The sequence below is a fragment of the Rhinatrema bivittatum genome, chromosome 11, assembly GCF_901001135.1.
Source record: "Rhinatrema bivittatum chromosome 11, aRhiBiv1.1, whole genome shotgun sequence".
In the NCBI taxonomy this organism is placed as follows: Eukaryota; Metazoa; Chordata; class Amphibia; order Gymnophiona; family Rhinatrematidae; genus Rhinatrema; species Rhinatrema bivittatum.
The window spans coordinates 60,906,910-60,931,278 of record NC_042625.1 but is presented as its reverse complement, the minus strand read 5'-3'; the positions used below and the strand labels follow the sequence as shown (position 1 = coordinate 60,931,278).

General features: G+C 40.7%; 1 protein-coding gene across 2 annotated transcripts in view; it reads right to left on the bottom strand.

Moving 5' to 3' along the window:
* MED13L (mediator complex subunit 13L) overlaps positions 1–24,369 on the bottom strand; it is a 667,498-nt gene that overhangs the window by 145,758 nt on the left and 497,371 nt on the right. For both annotated transcript variants that reach the window (XM_029619261.1, XM_029619262.1), the window contains one exon: positions 23,798–23,922. In XM_029619261.1, coding sequence (XP_029475121.1) covers positions 23,798–23,922 — 125 coding nt within the window. The remainder of the gene's footprint in view (positions 1–23,797; positions 23,923–24,369) is intronic.

Below are 24,369 nucleotides of genomic sequence, written 5' to 3'. Positions count from 1 at the left end.
CTGACTGCCATAGATACCTACATGCTTCCAGTATGCACCCCCCCCCCCCCACCAGGTCTATTATTCTACAGCCTAGCCCTATGGTACAATTGCATCTGTTCTGACTCCTCAGAGAGGGACTCCCATCTGGAGAAATTACAACAGACATTCTTGGATTTACAGTACCTACCCAATGAGGTAAGGAAACAAAATCAACAGAGTTAGACAAATACCCAGGCACACTCTGCTACAGGATCAAGCCAAAAAAGAAAATAACAGAACCCCTCTGGTTGTTACCTATAGCTCCCAGTTGAAATCACTGAAACATGACATCAAGGATCTGCAACCCACCCTGAACAATGATACCACTCTCTCACCCTATCCTGGCTTACCTGCAGCCCCCTCAACCTCAAATGGATACTCACAACCACAAAGTGTAAAAATGACACCAACTCAGGAACCTGACCCTGCCAGAAACCCAGATGCTAACTCTGTCCACATATTATAGTATGGGTTATGGTTTTGGGTATGGGTTATAGTATGGGTTATGGTTGGATGTGGCAGAATGAGCGGCGTATTGTAATATGATTGAGTGGTTTGTGGTATGGTTAGGTGATTGGATGCTTTTGTGATATTGTTAAGGATATACTTTGGTATGTCTTGGGTTTGAATATATATTTTTGTGTTGGATGTGGTGGTTACGTAGTGCGTGTTCTCCGCGTGGTTTGTTATGATTGGTTGCGTTGTGGTACGTGTTGAGATAGTGGTGGATGGTGTGATTCTATTGGTGGTTGGCTGCGTGTAGTTTGAGAGGCGTGGATGGGTGTGGTTGTGAGATGGGGGTTATATTTGGAGTGTTACGCCATGCAATTGACTGCGCCTTGTTTGGAAGAGTTGTCGGTTTGTGAGAAGGGTGGTGTCTGAATTGGTCTGCCGTTTTGAGGCGTAAAAACTGTTTTGGCATCCTGACATCAAGCGGTACAGTCTGTAAGGTAAGATCGGTTTTGAATAGTGGTTTGTGGTCAACTTGAGCTTTTGGAATTTTGAGAAGTTATGGTTGTATTGTGTACCTTGTTTGTTATAGGTACACATGAAGTGGATTATTCGAGATGTGCTGTAAGCAGTATGTTGAATATATAAGAGTGTTGAAGAGTTATATAAGGTGGGTTCTTTGATATATACTTAGTATGTTTAGACCGTGTGTATAAAACCTCCTTGAAGTTATGATGTCATCTTTTTTACCATAGGTGGTGAATCCACATGGTGGGTGTGCAGCTGTGTTGCTGATTAAATTTGTGGAGGAAGTAAGGTCCTCGATACATATAATAGTGGGTAGGGGCTGATGTTGGATTTTGTGTTTTTATGAGATATTGATATATGTGTATTAATTCACTGAAGATAATATCTGTCACTGACTCTTGTGAAGGTGCAGTATTCCAGAGGGCGGAAGGCTGGAAGGCTTCACTTCTCTTTGGTTGAGTCGGGAGTAAACTGTCCCCTGAAGAAGCTGCGGGGAAACAGGGATCCTTGTTGGGACGTGGAGGATTGCTCCCACACAGACTGTATTTGACGTTGAGCAGAACCAAATGAAGAGAATCTTAACCTGACAAGTAGCAATGATCTTAGACGGGGGGTGGTTTAAAAAAAAAAGGGGGGGGGGAAGTGTGTGTGGATGAATGGCTGAAATGGGGTATTTTAAGATGTTGCTGCTAATGTATTGCTGCTAATGTACTTGGGTTATTGATGTTATGGTTGCACAGGTCTTTACATCAATGTTAATGTATGTATTAATGGATACATTTATGAAAATTCTGTATATGTATTCTATCAATATTGCTCTTTAATTGAGTGAGATAATTAAGAATAAATTAAGAATAAATTGTTATATGAGGATATGATGTATTAGAACTCTCTGATTGATGTTATTGGACTCACTATATATGTGTGTTGTGGTGTAATAAGTAGGGGGTCTGTACTCTCTTATTTTGTGACTACACACATATTAACCCAGACAACACCAACACAGGACCAACATCATCAACTACAACATCTGGGTAACATTTAACTGCTCTTCTTCTAATAGGCTTGGTATTACTATGACATATATTTACCATAAATATTTGGTATTTTGTTCTTTGGTTTCTGTGAAGCTAAAATTTGTTTGTATTTTCTTATTTTGTTTTTATTATGTATGTATTTTTGTATATCGCCTAGGCCTTCTAAGTGTTAGGTGATTAATAAATTTTAATAAATGAAAATGAAAAAATGTAATATATGCCATTATCTGCCAGCAATATCCCTCTACTGTCTACATGGGACAAACAGGTCACTCTATGAGGAAAAGAATAAATAGTAATAAATCTGACATTAGAAATGGCAACTTTCAAAAACCAATAGGAGAACATTTCAACCTTCTAGAACATTCTCTGTCTGACCTTGAGGTTGCCATAATACACCATGTTGCCTAGAAACACTCACTTTTGCTTTTGTTTGAGGGGCTGGCACCCAGGAGATCACCTCGATCTTCTGGGTCTGCAGATGAACTTTGCCTTTTCCCAGGGTATAGCGAAGATATTGGACTTCTTGCCCCCGCTAGGAAGCACTTCTTAGGGTTCGCCATCAGTCCTGCTTTCTTCAGAGTGTTTAGCATGGCCTGGAGTTGGCTTAGGTGTGTCTTCCAAACTGGGCAGTACACCACTATGTCATTGAAATAGGTGGCTGCGTACCCTTGATGTGGGCAGAGCAGGCGGTTGACCACATGCTGAATGTTGCGGGGGTGCCATGGTGTCCAAAAGGGAGGATGGTGAACTGGAAAAGTTCCGTGGATATCGAGAATTGAGTCTTCTCCTTTGCCACTGGCGTGAGAGGCACTTGCCAATATCCTTTTGTAAGGTACATGATATGATGAACTGGGCTGATCCTAGATGCTCAATCAGCTCATCCACTTGAGGCATCATTTGTGTGTCAAGGTTTGAGACCTCATTGACCTTTTTTAAGTCAATGTAGAACCATATGTTGCCATCTTGTTTTGGCACCAATACTATGGTGAGGACCAATCACCATTAGACTCCTCTAACTCCAAGCAGGAGCAACTCCTTCACTTCAGTCTAAATGGCCAACATCTGCCCTTAGGAATCTGATAGGATTCTGCACTACATCTCCAGAAGGCGTAATGATGTCATGCTGCACCAGATACGTATGACCCGGTAGGTTCAAAATATCTCCTGGCTTTGCTTCACCAGCTGCTTTAAGTCAGCTGTCTGTGCAGTGGACAATTGCCCTCTGAAAGGAATCTGGGTTTGGTCCACTTTAGGTCTGACCTCTGGACCAAACTCTTCTTCTTCTACCACTCCACACACTGTGGAACTCACCTTCTTCAGAAGGTTTATATGGTAGATTTGAGTTTTCTTTTGTTTATCAGGCTGGGTTATTTTGTAATCCACGGGCGGCCCTGTTTTCTCCAAAATTTCATAGGATCCCTTGCCAATGAGCTAATTGCTTGCTTTCCGAAGAGGTGAGGAGGACAAAGCTGTGGTCCCCCCACTGGAATACTCTTTGGATCATGGGGCAATTATCAACTCAGGCTTGGGTAGCCTGAGCCTTCTCTAGGCACAGGCGGGCCACCTCTCCAGCTTTTTATTTTAGGTGATCTTGCACTCAGAGAATGTAGTCAAGAAAGTTCTGCCCAGGGTTTCCTTCGTCTTCCCAAGTTTCCCGAGCTATGTCCAAAATTCCTCTCGGCCTCCTCCTATATAGTAGTTCAAAAGGGGAAAACCCCATCGAGCTCTGAGGCACTTTGCAGATTGCAAACAGCATGTAGGGCAGCAACGAGTCCCAGTTCTTTCCATATTCATCCACAAATTTCAACATTTGCTTGAGGGTCTGGTTGAAGTGCTCAACCAGGGCATTGGTCTGCATGTGATATACCAAGGGGCAGAGTCTTTACCTTAAAAAAGGTGCAAAGTTGTTTTATTACCTTGGAAATTAAGTGTTCCCTGATCCATCAGGATCTCCTTGGGCAGCCCAAGTTGTGAAAAAACTTCCAAATAGGGCGGTCACCACTGTAGGGGGTCTTCATGTTCTGTCTCTGAAAATCTTGTGGCATAATCCAGAATGATGAGGATGTACTTATTTCCTCCAGTAGATCTCTCTAGTGGCCCCACAAGATCCATGCCCATCTTTCAAAAGGGGTCTTGATTATGGGCACTGGTATGAGAGGTTCCGCTCTTATGCTAACAGGCTTTGTGAGTTGGCAAGTAGGGTAGGACCGGCAATACAACTGGACCTGTTTATGTAGACCCGGCCAATAGAATTGTGCCAATATTTTCTCCTGGGTCTTTTCCTTTCCCAGATGACACCCCCCCCCCCTTTCTGCCCACCCTCTGTATATGCTCCTGGTCCCACTTAAAGACTCATCCTCCCTCTGGGCCCACTTGAAGCTCCCTGGGTGGGTGGCTATTTTTCCCCTGACTCTGATCCCTCCTTCCTGGCTGCTTCTAAATTAGCAGCATAAGTGTAATTGTACTGTTGGCACTGCCTCCAGGACTTAGGAGTATTGGAGACTTTATGATAGAGATCTGGATCATCCAAGGGAAAGTGTTCTGGAAAGTCCAATTCTTCATTGTTATAGTTGGACGAACCCACTGTGAGCTGGTTCCAGAGGGTCTTAAAGTTAGGACAGTCCCGACCTACGACCATGGGGTAGGGTAGGTAAGGAAGAACTCCCACCTCAATTTTATCTTGGTCGACTGGGGTCTTCAGTTGTACCTGGCTTGTTGGATACTGCCTTTAGGTCCCTGTGTATGCATGCCAGGGTCACTACTCTAGACTTGCTTCACTAACCCATTGAATGAGCGTTTTCACACTCCCAGAGTCCACTAATGCTTGGGTTGAAATGCCATCTAGCTCAACTGCAATCACAAAAGTAAAGATTCCCTGGCTGGGGACATCCATGAAATTACAAAAGTGTGTGGCCATAGCATTAGCATCCATGGGTTCATCTTCCCTACAGGAACAGTCTCTGGCCAAATGGTCCCTTTCACCACAGGTGAAACACGGCAGTTCGGCGGAGGTGAAAAGACCAGGCTACTGGTTTTCAGGGCCTCTGGCTCTTAGGACTTTGTTGTCCTCTACCCAGTTGAGTGTGAACCATGACTACTCAGGCATAGTCTGTGCCTGATAATAGGTCTCCGCTATTTCCAGTGCCTTTTCAAATGGAAGGTTGGGTGTCAACAGATCCAATGTCGCATAGACCATTCTAGCTGTCTAGGAACTGTTCAAGCAGAAATGCTTTGGCTACCTCCACCCCAGTCTTCCCTTTCAAATGCAGCCACTTCGACGTGACATCTTTGTCTGTGGAATAGGTTCCTTGGGTTTTTTCCAGCCTGTAGAAATCCCCATTGAAATTGCTGTTATTAGGCTTCCGGGATGAGTCCTGCTTTCTCTAGAATGGAGACCTTGACTTCCTGGTAGGTGGCCCTTCCTTCTGTATTGGCTGTTTGGAAGGCATCTTGATTACTCTTGGTGAATAGATTCCCCAGCTAGGTAGCTCACCTGTCCTCTGCTCAGCCTGCCAATTGAGCTGAGCGTTCAAAGTTCTTCTGGGGTCATCTCAACTACTGTCGATGACATGGGAGGTGAACTGGTTACAGTGGTTTGCACAGCTTGAGCTATCTGGGTTAGCACCATATGCTGCTGCATCACCTGCTCTTGCAATTTGAATTTGCAAGGCGTTATGTAATTCTTATAACCTTATAGAAAGGAGCTGGATCACCTGCTCCATTTTCCCTGCTTACCGAGCAGCCTCCAATCTATGTACCTCTCTGGGGAAAGGAGAGGGGGACGGAAACAAGAAAAACCCTGCTGGCCTGTCCAGCCCTTACTCATTGCTTGACCCCTGACTTCACAGGTGAGGCTAGCCCCCTTGGCCTGATGTGCAACGGCTGGGTGAGTGGAGCTGGGAGGCCCCAGGAAAAGAAAAAAAAAACCACTGCAGGATTTTTTTATTTTTATTTTTCTTCTCTTGCTGTGGCTGTGGGCCCTTGCCTGTGCTTCCTGCTCAGCAAAGAGATCCCACTGCTACCACCATGTGTGTTAACTAGGTGATAGTGGCTTGAGAAGCAGCCAAAAGGAATAAGGAGGCAGACTCTGGCAGTTTCCTTTATGTGCAATTTATTTACAGTGAAAGAAAAGTCAAACAAACAAATGCAGAGATGACAGAGAGGAGATATGATTGAGATTTATAATATAAGTAGGGTAGAACTGATAAATAGAGATACATTAAGGTTTATTTACCCTTTTAAATAACACTCCAAGGGGACACTCCATGAAACTAGCAACTGTCAGATTTTAAACAAATCATAAGAAATATTTTTCCACTCAGTGCACAATAAAACTATGGCATCTGTTTCCAGAAGATGTGATCAAGGCAACTAACATAGTGGGGTTCAAAAGAGGGTTGAACAAGTTCCTGAAGCAAAGTCCACAAACAATTATTAGCCAAGTAGATTTAGGCAAGCCAGCACCTTATCCCTGGGATTAGATACAAGAAATTAATCAATTATTGGGGAATCTGCCATTGCTTGTGACCCAAAATGGCCATAGTCAGAGACAGGATGCTGGTCTCTATGGTCCTTGGTCTGACCCAGCATGGCACTTCTTTAATTCTGTTTAAGAGAAGAATATCAGTAACTAACATGAGAAAACTTAAATTCTGCAATTAGTATATATACAGTGCATACGATCCCATGGACACAGACCAGGCCTTTGATCAGTTTTATTGGTGATTCTTATTTAATATTTTACGTAAATTTGACTTCCCACCCAATTTCATTGCATGGATGAAGGCAATGCATGTAAATCTTAGTGCATAAATTAAAGTGACAGGACTTTTGTCTCAGATATTCCAGAATAAAAGGGGTACAAGGCAAGGATGCCTCTCTTATTTGGTCAGAGAACTCCTGGTGCAATTTGTTAGAAAGCAAATAAAGATTTAAGTTTTTTTTAAGCAGTTCCCCACAAAATCTCATTTTATGCTGACAATATTCTTTTTTTTTCATGGCCATTCCTAAAAACAAATCTTCCCCCCACAATCCCAGCCACTACTTAAATAATAAAGTGTCTGATTAAAAAATAATCAGAGGTCAGAAATTTTCCCATCAGATCTTTGAGAAACATTCTGGAATTCCTTAGAGAGTTTAAGACTGTCCAAGATGCAATTAAATATTTAGGATTTTTGGCTAACACTTTATATAGGGATGTTTACAAAACTAATTTTCCTCTAGTTGTGGCCAAGTCACAAAACATAGAAACGTAGAAACATAGAAATGACGGCAGAAGAAGACCAAACGGCCCATCCAGTCTGCCCAGCAAGCTATGCACTTTTTTTTTTTCTCTCATACTTCTGTTACTCTTGGCTCTTAGTAACCTTTTGGTTCTATTTCCCTTCCACCCGCACCATTAATGTAGAGAGCAGTGTTGGAACTGCATCCAAATGAATATCTACCATAGTTAGGGGTAGTAACCGCCGCAATAAGCAAGCTACACCCATGCCTTTGTTTACCCAGACTATGTAACTCCTGTTTGATTATTGTCTATATATAGATCCACCTTTCTACGTTCCCCCTGCCGTTGAAGCAGAGAGCTATGCTGGATGTGTGTTGAAAGTGAAGTATCAGACTTCCTCCCCTACCGTAGAAGCAGAGAGTTGTGTTGGATATGCGTTGAAAGTGAAGTATCAGACTTTCTCTCCTGCCATAGAAGCAGAGAGCTATGTTGGATTTGCTTGAAGTATCAGACTTCTCCCCTGCCGTTGAAGCAGAGAGCTATGCTGGATGTGTGTTGAAAGTGAAGTATCAGACTTTCTCCCCTGCCGTAGAAGCAGAGAGCTATGTTGGATATGCGTGAAGTATAAGACTTTCTCCCCTGCCGTAGAAGCAGAGAGCTATGCTGGATATGGATTGAAAGTAAAGTATCTGGCTTATTTAGTTTGGGGTAGTAACCGCCATAACAAGCAAGCTACTCCCCGCTTTTTGTGAATGCAAATCCTTTTTTTCCACACTTTCTCTTGCCGTTGAAGCTTAGAGCAATGTTGGAGTCGCATTAACTGTGTGTATGTTTATTCAATAAGGGTATAATCTCCAGGCAGTAGCCGTCATTCCCGTGAGCCATCCACTCTTCATTCACGACCTCTAGACTTGATGGATCCACAGTGTTTATCCCACGCCCCATTGAAGTCCTTCACAGTTCTGGTCTTCACCACTTCCTCCAGAAGGGCATTCCAGGCATCCACCATCCTCTCTGTGAAGAAATACTTCCTGACATTGGTTCTGAGTTTTCCTCCTTGGAGCTTCAACTCGTGACCCCTGGTTCTGCTGATTTTTTTCTGATGGAAAAGGTTTGTCGTAGTCTTTGTATCGTTAAAACCTTTCAAGTATCTGAAAGTTTGAATCATATCACCCCTGCTCCTCCTTTCTTCCAGGGTGTACATATTTAGATTCTTCAATCTCTCCTCATAAATCATTCAATGAAGACCCTCCACCTTTCTGGTCGCCCTTCTCTGGACCGCTTCCATCTTGTCTCTGTCTCTTTGGAGATACGGTCTCCAGAACTGAACACAGTACTCCAGGTGAGGCCTCACCAAGGACCTGTACAAGGGGATAATCACTTCCCTTTTCTTACTCGATATTCCTCTCTCAATGCAGCCCAGCATTCTTCTGGCTTTTGCTATCGCCTTGTCACATTGTTTCGCCGACTTCAGATCATTAGACACCATCACCCCAAGGTCTCTCTCCTGCTCCGTGCACATCAGCCTCCCCCCCCCCCCCACCCCATCGAATACAGTTCATTCGGATTTCCTCTTCCCATATGCATGACTTTGCACTTCTTGGCATTGAATCTCAGCTGCCATATCTTCGACCACTCTTCCAGCTTCCTTAAATCCTGTCTCATTCTCTCCACTCCTTCCGGCTTGTCCACTCTATTGCAGATCTTGGTGTCGTCCGCAAAAAGACAAATTTTACCTTCTATCCCATCTGCAATGTCACTCACAAAGATATTGAACAGGATTGGTCCCAACACTGATCCTTGCTGTACACCGCTTAAAACCACTCTCTCTTCAAAGAGAGTTCCATTTACCATCATACATTGTCTTCTGTCCGTCAACCAGTTTGCTGGTTGACAGAAGAAAAAAGAAATGGATAAACTGGGATATTCTTCCTATATCTTGGTCAGACAGGATAAGTTTACTAAAGATGGTGGCACTTCTCTACCTTTTGTGCTTGTTCTCACACATGCCTTACATTACATCTAATCTGGTTTTTAACTGGAATAAGAACTCCCCAAGTATTAAGCTCTTTACACTACAATGTGCTAAAGAAGTAAAGGAAGAAGAAGAAATGGGTATCTCTGATTGGAAATTGTATCATTGGATGGCTGACAGGATTGATAGCCTGGATGGGAGCAAATCCCGCTCAGACACCAGTGTTTCTGAAGAGACACCAGATAGGTACACATGATTTTATGGTTCTGCTTATTTCCCCAGTTAAAAATGCAGAAGCAAGAAAGATATGTAATGTAATGTGTATAGTAATGTTTGGATCATCATATGCAAATATCTCAAGAAAGACTAGAGCAAATAAGACATTCCCTTCTCTTGCCATGAACTGGAAATTCTTCATTGTTTGTAGTCACATATTCACCTGATGCCAGTGGCATAGCCAGAATTGATTTTTCAGGTGGGCTGTAGGCATGCAGCTCTGAGACCTACTAGTTGTATTCTTATTGATAAATAATGCCGTATACTGAACCCTACAATGGCTTTCTAAATAGTTTGCAACAGTCATTATGATTCATGCGTGAAACTTTAAAACATTTCTCAATTATTTCAAGCACTTACCAAAATTAAAAATTCCTTATTAATTTGTATTAATTTATTTTATATTTATTGCCATTTATAAATGCACAAGTACATTATGTAAAAAGCAAAGAAAACAAACAGATCCAATCAATCATGTAATAAAACCAAAATGAATGTATTCTTTCATGAATCCTCTAAGTAGAAAGCCAGAAATCATCATAACTACAATAAAATATCAATAATCATAAGAACAGATGCAGAGCTAGGACAATTGACATTACAACCAACATAAAAAAAAATTCAAATTCTGGTGTCATCTCAACAAAAAATATCCCTCCACTGCTGTTTTGTGAAGTAACACAAACTTCCGCAGAGAAAGAGAAGTCTAGAACCTTGCCATACCATACAGTCACTACCCTGACTCTCAGGACTCAAATAACAGCAAACTTATGAAAAAACAGCAATGCAAATACTAACACCAGGCCCTAGAATAGTAATATATCACCTATTGGAGTAACAGAGCAAGCTGCTGGCAAAAACCTTTAAGGAGATAGAGTAACTTTTAGACTAGATGATGGGGGAAAGCCAAAAGTCGCTCAGAAGCACATGATTCAGAATGATGCATTATTGAAAGATATTAACAAAACAGGGAAACAGGGCATCCTGATACAAGCTGGGATAAATGGTAAGGTAATCCATGTGCCCTTGAGTAAACAGCAAACATAGCAGAGACACTCCAAATTACTCCTGTCAACTGATAAGCAGCTTTTTAATACATATAAAAAACACATTTTGAAATATATGCATAGAAATGCTAGAAGTCTAAAAAGTAAGATGGAAGAATTAGAATGTACAGGACTGAAGAAGTAGATATAATAGGCATCTCAGAGACCTGGTGGAAGGAGAACAATAAGGGGATACTAATACCAGGGTACAAATTATATTGCAAAGATAGGAATGATCAAATAGGTAGAGGGGTGATGCTATATATATTAAAGACACGATACAAGTTCTATGGGAAAGAAAATTCATTATAGAATCATTATGGATAGAAATTCCATGTGAGAAGGGAAATAGAAGAGCAGTGGGGGTGTACTGCCATCTACTTGGCCAGAATGAATAGACAGATAATGAAATGATGAAATTAGGGAAGCTAACAAAATTAGCAACACAGTAATAATGGATGATTTAAATTACTGGGTAAATATCACATCGGGAAATGCTAAGGAGGTAAAGTTTCTAGATGAAATAAATGACTTCTTCATGGAGCAGCTCTTATAAGTACCAACAAGAAAGGGAGCTATTTAGATCTAATCCTTATTGGAACACATAAATTGGTGTGAGAGGTAAAGGTGTTGGGCTGGCTTGGCAAAAGTGATCATAACATGATCAAATTTGACTTGATAACTGGAGGGAGGATACTAAAGAAATCTATTGCAATAGTATTAGACCTTTCAAAAGGGACACTATGATAAAATGAGGCAAATAGGAAAAAAAATTAAAGGAATAATTGCAAAGGTTAAGAGTTTACATTAGGCATGGATGTTGATTAAAAATACCATCTTGGAAGGCCAGACCAGATGTATTCCACACATTAAAAAAGGTGGAAGGAAGACTAAATGACTGTCGGCATGATTAAAAAGTGAGGTGAAAGAGACTATTCTATCTAAAAGAACATCTTTCAAAAAATGGAAAAGGGATCTGAATAAAGAAAAAAGAAACAGCATAAGCACTGGCAAGTTAGATGCAAAGCATTGATAAGGAAGGCAAAAAGAGAATTTGAAAAGAAGCTTACTGTGGAAGCAAAGATTTATAATAAACATTTTTTCAGGTATATTCAAAGGAAAAAGCCTGTTAGGGAGTTGGTTAGAACAGAAATGATCGAGGGGTAAATTGGATACTAAGGGAAAAGAAAGCTATAACAGAGATTAAATTAATTTTTTTGCTTCGGTCTTTACTGAGGAAGAAGTAAGGCAGACACCCATGTCAGAAGTGATATTTTAAGTTGATGATTCAGAGGAAATGCAACAAATTTCAGTGAACCTGGAAGATGTAATAGGATAAATTGACCAACTAAAGAATAGCAAATCACCTGAATCAGATGATATACATCCCAGAGTGCTGAAATAACTGAAAAAAATAAAATTGCACACCTACAATTAATAATCTGTAAACTATCATTAAAACCAGTTACAGTACCTGAAGACTGGATCGTGGCCAATGTAATGCCATTTTTTTTTAAAGGGTTCCAGGAGTGATCCAAGAAACTAGAGACCAGTGAGCCTAATGTCAGTGCTGGGAAAAATGGTTCAAACTATGATAAATAACAAAATTATTGAAAATATAGAAAGTCACAGTTTAATGGGACAAAGCCAACATGGATTTAACCAAGAGAAGTCTTGCCTCACTAATATGCTACCTTTTTTTTTCTGAAGGCATGAATAAACATGTGATAACGGTGACCCTGTTGATATAGTAAATCTGGAATTTCAGAAAGCATTTGACAAAGTACCTCTGGAGACACTTGAGGAAATTAAAAAGTCATGTGATAGGAGATAATGTTCTATTGTGGATTGAGAACTAGTTAAAAGATAGAAACAGAGGGTAGGTCTAAAAATGACCAATTTTCTCACTGGAGAAAGATGAACAGTGGAATGCCCCAGAGATCTGCACTGGGACTGCTGCTTTTTAACATATTTATAAATAATCTACAGCTAAGAACAAGTGAGGTAATCAAATATGCTGATGATACAAAATTGTTCAAAGTTGTTGAATCACAAGAGGATTGTGTGGAACTGCAAGATGACCTTGCAAGACTAGAAGATTAGGCATCCAAATGGCAGATGACATTTAATGTGGACAAGTGCAAATTGATGCAAGTAGGGAAGAGCAACCCAAATTATAACTACACAATGCAAGGTTTGACATGGGAATCACTACCCAGGAAAAGGATCTAGGCATCATTGTGGATAATATGTTGAAATTCTCTGATGAGTGTGCAGCAACAGTCAAGAAAGCAAATAGAATGCTAGGAATTATTAGGGAAGGAATGGCGAATAAAACAGAAAATATCATAATACCTCTGCATTGCTCCATGGTGCGATCACACCTTGAGTATTGTGTGCAATTCTGGTCATCGCATCTCTAAAGAGATATAGCAGAATTAGAAAAGTTACAGGAAAAGGCAACCAAAATGATATAGGGGATGGAATGATTCCCCTATGAGGAAAGGCTAAAGAGACTATGACTCCAGCTTGGAGAGGAGACAGCTGAGGGAAGATATGACAGAAGTCTATAAAATAATGAGTGGAATGGAACAGGTAAATGTGAACTGGTAGTTTCCTCTTTCAAAATGTACAAATATTAGTTGACACGCAATCAAGTTATTAGGTAATATTTTTAAGCAAACAGGAGAAAATATTTTTATTCAATGCATAATTAAACTCTGGAATTCATTGCCAAAGGATGTGGTAAAAGATGTTAGTGTAACTGGGTTTAAAAATGATTTGGACAAGTTCCTGGAAGAAAAGTCCATAAACCATTATTAAGGTGGACTTGGGGGAAATCAATTGCTTATCCCTGGGATAAGCAGCATGGAATCTATTGACATTTTGGGATCCAGTCAGTTACTTGTGTCCTGTATTACCACTGTTGGAAACATGATATTGGGCTTGATGGACTTTTGGTCTGAGCCAGTATGGCAAATCTTATGTTTTTGTCTTGAAAGGCCTTGTAGAACACACATTGAAATCCTCAGCTCAGTGTGCGGCAAGGGTCTAAAATGCAAATATGTTAGGAAATTATTTAGAAAAGAACAGAAAATAAAACAGAATATAATGCCTCTGTATCAATCCATGGTGAAACTGCACATCAAGCATTATATGCAGTTCTGGTTGTCACATCTTAAAAAAATGCCTGGCGATGTGAATAAAAGTGCAGAGAATGGCAACAAAAATGTTAAAGGGGATAAAACGGCTCCCCTAGGAAGAGAGGCTACAAAAGTTACAGGTCTTCAGCTTGGATAACAAACAAATGAGAAGAGATATGATAGAATTTTCAAAATCTGAGTGGTGTAGAACAGGTAAATTGGGAATAGTTATTTACTCTAGTAAACAATACTAGGACTAGAAGACATTCCATGAAACTAACAAGTAGCACATTTAAATCAAATTTTAAGAAGTATTTTTTTCAGTTAGCAAACAGCTGGGCTATGGAATTTGATGCTGGAGAATATAGCGAAAACTAGTAAGCAGAATTTTTAAATAGATGTGGACAAGTTTCTGAGGGCAGATACAGGAACTTAGGTGTGTCTGTTTCATACTTTTGGAAATAAGGAATAGGAAATGGGCTTTCCTATTAGGATATACTGGATTCTTCCAAATGACCCAGACTGGTCACTGCTGGGATCAACGGATCTCTGGGCTGTCTTAGCATGGCCTTTCTTATGCTTCCAGTTCCATACCACACCATTTTTTATTTTCAGTTCTGGAAAATTCTGCTCAATTGATTTGAGCAGAGCTGGATACCTAGAGGATGGAACAATATAGAGCATATTTTGACCCAATCAGCTCCTACTCTGAAAGTAAACTCTCTGCTGTACCAAGAACTGATTGCTTCAGATGAAAGAGAAATTTTCCTAAATTCCCTTATTGTAAAAGGAATAATGATTTACAGCTAAATCTCAGACTAGAAGAAAGGCCAGTGATCTGGCAGAATACCTGGAATGTATCTGCCATAAAAAAAGGCTTTGTTATATAGATTACTACATTGAACATACAGATATCCTATGCTGTTTGCCAGCTTCAGCAGATCTAGCCCTCTTTGCTAGAAGAGATGAGGACAAAGAAGCACTTATCTTTATATGTGGTGGGATTAATTTCTGGTCCTCAGTGAAAAATATTATCCTTGACATTATGGGCATCCAAATCGTTCTAATCCCTCTGATAGATTTGCTAGGTTACTGGGGAGACAGTGTTTTTTTGCAGATATGAAGGTGCTGATAAATCATCTGCTGCATGCTGGCAGTCTAATAGCCGTTTTTTGAAAATCTGTGGCCAACAGAGAATTCTGGCATAGTACAGTGGTTGACATCGCTGGGAATGAAAAAATTACCTTTGCATTTAAAGGGGACTTTAAATAAATATAATCCAATTAGCAATTTATTCTGAAAGTAGTAGCTCACTGTAGTTTTCACATATTAAATTTGTTCTGTCAAATCTGTTCAGAGCATATATATGATATGTTATGTTATTTTGATATGATGTTACAAGTGTCTGTTAAAATAAAGAGTTAAAAATAATCCAGTAATATGGATTCGGCAAATCTACTCACATTACTGCCTGTTTTACGTGCATAGATCACATTAGTAAACAGTATTTGGCCAGATATGTTTTTCTCATTCATAGCTGCTGTTTAATCCTATAGCCTGGGCTTCTCTTGTTCTCTGCACGATTTTTATCTCTCAGGCATGTTAACTTAGGCTCTTCCATTTGGAACCCTCTTTTCCAACCTGACATGGGACAGGTTCAGCTGGGGTGTGGCATCAGAAATCCCTGGCATCTTCATAGCTGCAGACACTGACAAAACTGGGGCCTCAATGCGAATGGCTACAACCATACCATGGGTTTCACTCAGTCTCACTCAAATTTGCAATACCCTTTCTTATGTGCCCTGCACTCCTGACAAATGTATGGTCCCCTCAGATCAGCTCCCCTTCAATACTGTAGGTGAGAAGGGTGGGACAGATGGAACTCTTGGGCAGACCACCAATACACCCAAGGACGGACTGTGACAAAACAATCTGCCTAAGTGGGCTGGGAATTGGAAGGCAGGAGAGGAACATGGAGAATGCATGAGGTGAAGGAGTCTCTCTCCCTACCCCCACTTCCCTGTAGCAACCAGTGCTCAGTCTTCCTTACCTTACCTAACTGCTGGGCCTGTGGCTCCTGTTCGCTTAAGCCCTTTGCACAACATGCCATTCTCCTCACATACCTGGCTGGCAAACTAACCCACTTTCTAAATATATTTCATTGCTTAGACTCTCACAAGATTTCTCCATTTGTGACATGTCCCAACATGTGTTGTCAGTTGTATGCTTCTCTTTCACAGGTGGTTATTTTGGGGTTTTTTTTACTTTTTATTTATAATAATTGTCAATTTTATACATCAAGAAACAAATTCTTAAGAGGAATATGAACAAGAAAAAAAGCAAACACCACCCAAGAGATTATAGGCATTCTAACAAAGTAAATTTTGCCACTGTAATTCCAAAATAAATATGAGAACCCAACCTAAATTGAAATAAATTACACCACAATGGCAAATAAAAAAAAAGAAGAGAGGATATTAATTCATCCTCAAGGTAGAGAGGAAGCCTGTAAAAATTCTGGGATACGAACAAGATTTGGCTTTTAGAGACAATCCTATCACTTAAAAAACAGAGATAGATGTCCAGGATCAGATAAAATATAGGAAACTTTTACATGTTTTCTAATCCAGTTTCTTTTCTTTCATATTTTTTATGCTATGAACTGGATCAGCACTTACCCCACTTCAAAGGATAATGCCAAGCATCATTACATAAGAACATAAGATATGCCATACTGGGTCAGACCAAGGGTCCATCAAGCCCAGTTCCCTGTGTCCAACAGTGGCCAATCCAAGTCACAAGGTACCTTGGCGGGATCCCAAACGCTAAATGTCCTACAGTGTGTTTGTATATAGTCTGAAACAGCAAATCCTTCCTTCACCCCCCTTCCCTACCCAGCCATCTCTCTGTAAATGCCATACCGGGAAACTTTTCAGTTGTAGTACCCTGAGATTAGGTGTGGATTGGTGGAGGGGATGTGTGTATCAATTTTCTTTTTTCTTCTCTCCTCTCTCACACACACACATTTCCTATCTTCCCTCTCCATCTCTAGGAAAGACAGCAATTTCCTCCCTCCCCTGGCCATCTGCAGTAATAACCCCACTATTCTCCTAAACAAAGAGTTTCACCAATATGGTCCTTGCACATGATGATATGATATAGGAAAGGTCTGAGGAATGGTCAATTGCTTGACAGTTAATAATAATAATTTCAATAAATTATTTCTATTCTTCTTTTTTTGACACTTCAAAGTGGATTATACTCAAGTACATTCATCTAAGCTTGTACTTGAGGCAATAGAGGGTGAAAAGCCTTGACCAAAGTCACAAAGAGTGTCAGCAGTATTTGAACCCTGGCTTCCTTGATTCTCAGCCTGCTGCTCTAACTTCTAGGCTACTCCTCCACTCCACTGCGAAAAAATGCAGTCATGTATTTGGGTAACAGAAATTCAAGGGAGTGGTACATGATAGAAGGTAAAAAGCTGATGTGCATGGAATAGAAGTGGGGTGATAGTGTCTGATGATTTCAAGGTAGCAAAACAATGTGATAAGGTAGAGAGATGCTAGAGTACATAGAGGGAGGTATAACCAGCTGAAAAAAGGAGGTGATAATGCTACTGAACATGTCATTGGTGAGGCCTCACCTAGAACACTGTATTTGATTCTAGAAGCTGTATCTCAGGAAAGGATATAGATAGGCCACAGTTAGTCCATAAAAAGGCGACCAAAATGGTATGGGGCCTTCACCAAAAGCCATATGAGATTAGACTTAAGGACCTAAATATATATCCAGTAGACAAGATGGGAAACAGGGGGCACAAAATAGAGATATTTAAATATTTGAACGATGTCAATGTGCAAAGAAGTTTTAGAACTAGTGATCATGATATGAAGCTCCAAGCGGTAAGTTCAGGAACAATGCCAGAAAATACATTTTCAAGGAAAGGATTGTAGATATCTGGAATGCCCTCCTGAAGTAAGCTGTAGAGACAAAAATAGCAAAGACTTCAAAAAACATGGGATATAAATACAGTATCCCTGGTGGCAAGAGAAATGGGAATGAATCACTGGGTAGCCTGCATGGAGTGGTGGGTACAATCCACAACACCACACTGCTTTCAAAAAGGCATTGGGGGTAAGTGCATGAGGGAGAAATTACAGCCAAAAAGTTGTATTGGCAAAGTCTTCTGCTTTCTAGAAGGCATTCAAGCAACCTGCATGGAGCAGTGGTTACAGTCCTAAACAGGAATGGTATTATTGAACTGGGCCTCTAGGAAGGCTAGGGAATAAGCATGGAGGGACCATGGCTAAACAAACAATGCGAATCGTGAAGCCGGATTTAACATAGAAGGAACCTATTAGCAGAAAAGGTGTAATAGATTTTATGCGTGCTTGGGAAGATATGCAGAGGTAGGAAAAGGGTGGAGAGGTCAGTTAAAAGACGTAGGAAAAGGGAGTAGAGTAGGGCTGCATGTGGAACTCATATGTGTCCAAAACAAAATGGGCCATTTTGATCTTTATCTGCCATCATTCACTATGTTACCTTATCACTAAAAAAAGAAAATAAATAAATATTCCAAATATAAAAACTCCAGTAATATTCCATTAGAATGGACAGGCAAACTGCAATTTGTTAACAATTGCCACCCCCACTATTAGAAAAACATGCATGTCATTTGAAGGAGAATCACAAATACTTGGTTATTTATCAAACTTTCTAATAGCTCATTGTAAACTAAGCTAATTGAAAATATTTTTCTGTCTGGATGGGTTTTCATTTTTCATTTACTGAAATTTCAAAATGTATTAAAACACATGATATCTTGTGAAGAAAAATTCTGAGCAGTCCTAGCATCAGAGAAATCATGTTGGCAATTGCTTGTACAATACTTCTCATTAAAGCTATTTTGCCCTATTATTCTTGCTTATTCCTTGAGCCAGCGATCAGTCTCATAGTAACATAACTGATGGCAGATAAAGACCAAATTGCCCCTTCCAGTCTGCCTAGTTGAGATTCCTTTGCTTTGGACAGAGAGCAAACACAGTTGCTTACCTGTAACAGGTGTTCTCCTAGACAAAAGTTTTCCATGCCGGGCTCCATCTGATGTCACCTGTGTGTGAGGACTACCATCCTGCTTGTCCTAGGAGAATACATATTCCCACATGCAACCAAAAACAACTCCCCCTCTCCAACTATCTTGTCTTCTACCTATCTTGACCCTTGACCCACCATTGCTATAGACATCTGTCCCAAGCATGCCCAAAATCCATCAACTATTTAGCCATATACAAAATGTAAGAAGGCATAACCTAATGGCATATGTGTAAGCATTTATAGTGCTTACATAAGGGTAGCAGTTTCTGTCTCTGCCGGCGGTACATTCAATTGGTTGCTATCCAAAAGAAGGATTCATGCACATGCACTGTGCGCTTTTTCAGCTTTTGTGTTGAGACCACTATATTCTTCAAAGATTTCTCCTACACAAAATACCAGGTTAAATTACTCTCTATTATAGAGTGCTTTCAACGTTCCCCTGAAGAAGGAAGGCTTTATCCTTCTGAAACACTCCAATGACTGGAAGATCACTTGTTTGATATCTTCAGAAAAGTGGTTATGGAGATGTCAGCTTGATCCCGGTGTTGGACATATGATTTATCACACACAGATTAGTGCATACAAATACTTTCCTTTTTAAAAGATAAGAAAAAATAAAAAAAAATTGGAGTAAAATTATGCAAAATCATTGCGAAAATATTTTGAATGACTGATGTTTAAAATCATTAGCACAAAGAGGGCCATTGAGCAGTCCCTTAGCATTAAGAGGATTCATAATACAGATCCTCATTTGCTTACACTAGTGCTAAAAATCATTCATATTCTTATTTAATATGTTTTTTGTACCACACATCAGTTGTTGTTAAAGTGAGATCTTTACTGTTAGCATTTATAGTGCTGCACTTCCCCATTTCAACAATGAGTGTTGGGACTGCCAGAATGAATGGCATAGCAGTTAATATAAAATGCTATAAGTCTTGGTGGAAATACAGGTAGTTATGAGGCAGTTTGTCTGACAAGCTGCAATGGTAGAATCAACTGGCAGCTTGGTCCTTCTGGCAGGCTACAAGTACCATAATAATGAGTAATAGCAGTAATGCAGTTACGTACATTGCCAGCTATCTGGCAGGCTACACAGGGGACGTAGGAAGCTCACTAGTACTGGTAGCTATATAGATCAGGCTGTGATGAGAGAATCAAATTGGCAGTTGGGTTTGCCTTGGAGGCTGCAAATATACTTAGCAGAAATGCAAGCATTCATGTAACTGGGTCTATATGGGGACCTAGGAGGATCGTTTGGGCCAAAGATGCGAAAACACAGGAGAATGGTCAGAGAGTGGAGATACAACTGAATAAGGCTGCATTAAACCATAACTATCCTGCATGGAGCTGCAATTACAACTCTAATAGCAGTAGTACAACTGCATCAGGCTTCCAAGGTTTGTGTGTGTGTGAGTGTGTGTGATAAAGTCAATGAAAGCTGACCACATTCAATAGCATCTAGCGTAATAGGATAGGAAAAGAAGTGCTGTTTAGGCTGCAGCTGGTGAAGGTGATTATTTCCTGCATACAGCCCCATCAAGTGCCAGAGAAGTCCTGTCACAGGGAAGCAGGATGTTGGCAAATGTGAATCAAACTGGCAGCAGTGAAATCAAGAGACACAATGTGGCACTGGAGGGAGTCAGGGTGTGAGCAAGGCATTTTAATCACAGCTGTGTATATGTCTTCAGGACACCAGGAGGGTGTGCCAAGCTGTCAGCAGTAACAAGGAAGCTATGCAGTAGCAAGGGGACATCCCAAAGTCACACCTGATCTACATGATGTCTGAGTACATTATTGCCATTGATGAGCATCCAAGTGAGGCAGGGCTGGGAGAGACATCATTGCAGACACCCATTCCAACAGAACACATTTTTTTTTTTTTTTTTTAAATATAGAACAATGCGTACATGTCCGTACACTAGCAAAATGTGCCCAGCATTTTGCAGTTAGATAGGTTCTTAACAGATATATATTTTAGAAATGAACAAAAGTGAAAACAATACATATTGGTTTATTTTATTAATTAATAGAAAATAATCAGAAAGGGAGAATACCTCTCTATAAAGAACACTAACTGCATATATTAGAACTTTCCTGTTGCTGGCTGCCACGGAACTCCGTCCCACAGCTGCTGAAGAGGCCTGCAGGATGGCCATTTGCGAATCCCATTCTACAGCGGGCAGAGAAGGCTACCTTGGAACCCTATCCTGCAGTTTCCAAAGAAAGAGAGGGCTGCTGCAGACCCCATCCCTTGTCAAATGAAGAAGGGGTCTGGCAAAGAGTGGGAGCCTGAGTGAATGGCAGCCCATGTATTGTGTGTGGGTATCTTTGCATGAGTATGTTTGTGCATATGAGCCTGTGTGTCTGTATGTGTATGCCCCTTGCATGAGTGTGAGTGGAAGCCAGTGTGTGCGCCTGTGTATGTGTGTGTGAGTGGAGATGGTGCCCAAAGACACAAGCCTTTTATCTATCTATACATTCATACACACACACACACACCATTTCCGACTCAGTCCCCGTCCCCTTCTCTCTGGCTTACTCACACAGGTGCTGTTTCTCTTTAATGCATGCCATTTGCTTCCGTGCACAAGGAAACTAGGAGGGAGAGTACTGTGGCCCCTACACCACAACTTACCCTGCCACAGGTCAAAAATGAGGGGATCAGCAGCCCCAAAATTACACCTCTTACTCCACAGATTGTGCCGCTTTGCTTCTTCTATCTCCACCACCAGTATCCCTCCTCCCCTCATTCTCCATTCCTTTGTCAAAGTTAAACTTACTGGCACAGAGTAGAAGTACCGGGAAGGAGAAATAAGGTCCGTAGAGACCATTTGGATGCAGTCAGGCTAAGGAAGCAGGCAGCTAGCTATTTAGCCAGGGCTCAGCCACACCACAGGATAAACATAGCAGCAAAGCTGCCTTCAGGTCTGCGCTGCTCAGTAGTAGTACACATGCACCTCCTCAGTTAGCCAATCTATCCACATGCAAATTGCTGCGGTGGCAGCAAGTATTAGCTGACTTGCTGAAGGAATAGGTATTCATGTTGGACCTGTGTGAGAGGACACGCTCACTCAATGTAGGGGCAGGATTGGAGTTGCAGCTCTGGAGTTCAAGGGCTATAATCTGAACAATTTCTGGATAATATAGACTTCCCACAATCATCTGAATATGAAGCAAAAATTCAGGATTGTCTTGAAAAAATCCATACAGTTTGCAACTCTACTAAGAACAGACTTCTGCTTCCCTTCCCTCCCAAGCAGCCTGCAGGGAGGGATCGTGGGCAATTCTTGAGGTAGAGGCAAGAGCAGAAAGAGCAGAGAAGAGCCACTCTACTCCCTTATACAAGCCCCTCCCCCATCTTGCAGGAAGCAGGAAGGGAGGGCAAATTTAGAGTGGACAGAGCAAAGCAGACCAATGAAAAGCTATTCTGTTCTATAATCCAGCTCCTCCCCTCCTGTTTCTCCCAGGCAGCCTACAGACAAACAAGCCAGAACTTCCAAGGCAGACCCACCCATGGGATGCCCGATCGCCTGATATGTTCAGGGATGGATTGACCCATCTGCTGCTTTGTTCTCTCTCAGACTAGAACATAACAGCAGACTGGGTCAGACTAAGGATACATCAAGCCTAGTATCCAACAGTGGCCAATTCAGGTACATTGCAGGATCCCAAATAGTTGATAAATTCCATGTTGCTTATGCACAGGATTAAGCAGTGGCTTTCTCAAAGTCTACCTAGTTAAAAATCATTTATAGACTTTTTCTCCAGGAACCTGTACAAACTTTTTCCAACCCAGTTATGCTAACTTCCTTTACCACATCCTCTGACAATGAATTTCAGAGCTTAATACCATAATACTTCTATATCACTCCAGAGTGTGCCTTGAGTATTGTGTGCAATTTTGGTTACTGAATCAAAAAAAATATAGTGGAACTAGAAGGGCAACCAAAATATTAAAAGGGATAGAATGGCTCCCCTGTGAGGAAAGGCTAAAGAAGTTAGGGCTCTGACTTGGAGAAGAAATGGCTGAGGGGAATAATAGAGATCTCCTTTGGTTCCTTTTGTAATGCCTTTGTACTGTTTTATTTTGTTCAGTTTCTGTCTTTTATTCTTTATTCTTTTGGTTAGTAATATTATATTACATTGTTTATAAAGTTATTTTGTTATACTGTTATATTGTTTTGCTGTATCTCATCTGAGTTCTTTGTAAACCGGCATGATGTGCTTCACGAATGTCGGTAAATAAAAGTTAATTAATAAATAAATAAATAAATAAATAAATAAATAAATAAATCAATCAATCAATCAATCAATCAATCTATAAAATCATGAGTGGAGAGGAATGGGTAAATGCAAATCAAATGTTTACTCTTTCAAAAAAATAAAAAGACTAGAGGATACCCTGTGAAGCTATTAAGTAGCACATTTAAAACAAATTGGAGAAAATATTTTTTCACACAAAGCACAATTCTCTGGTATTTTCTCATTCCTTTCCTACTACTTCCTGACACCATCAGATATCCTCCAGGTACATTCCATTTACTTCCCACCCTAGGGACTTGGGATTATACTAAATCCTACTAAGGACAGAACTACATTAATGGGACTTTCACATACAAAGAAGCTAATCAGCGGAAAAAGTGTCATAAGAAGAAAGTAACAAGTGTGTAGTTGCTTCTCAATCCTCCCTATTCTGTAAGTTACACAGCAGAATAAAGAGTTTTTGCCTACAATGAGGTATGCTTGTGAGTGCCTCTTTTTTTGCCCAGTTTCTAGAAGAGACAGCTGTACCATACAGGTTTTTTCTGCAATGGTCTAAAATGGAATAATAAACTTTTCTGAAAAGGAGAAAAATATGAAGGTAATATAACTTTCTTACTCTCTGAAGATATATGATAGAGGAGATCATTCTTAGGAGATCTCTCAGAGTATTCTCCAGACCAATCTGTAAAAGGTTAATACAGCAGTTTGCCCCCGTCATGCCCTCTGGAACTCACCCCCAGCTCATCATCATCAGAATTATCGAATATGTTGTCCAAGTCATGCAGCGATGGTGCCAGGTCTTTCACCTGTGTGAGGCTGCCTGTGCCAGCTCGCCCTGCAGCATTGTCCTGCCGTGTATCTATGAGAAATGTTTCAAGCAGAAAGACATGAAAGGTTCCTTCTCATCCTTAGAGGGCTGAGTGTATAGCACTGCAAACAACACTAGTATGCAAGAATATGCCCAAGTACCGTATCATTTTTAACATGTTGAATGTCACCTATATGCGGATGGCATTCAACTTTGCATTAAGCTTGGATCTAAGCAATCCTCTCCCATTGTCAATCTCAACAACTGTCTGATGGCAGTAGCCCAATGGCTCAACAACCATAAACTCAAACTTAACCCCTCCAAATCTGAGCTTCTCTGGTTAAATCAATGAGGTAACCTCCTATGGTCCACTCCCTCCCTATCAAATACCCCATCCAGCTCAAAGACTCGTATGAAGCGCCTAGGGGCCCAAATTGATCCTAGCCTCACTATGGAAGTCCATATCTCTAAAGCAGTGAGAGCCTCCTTTATGTACCT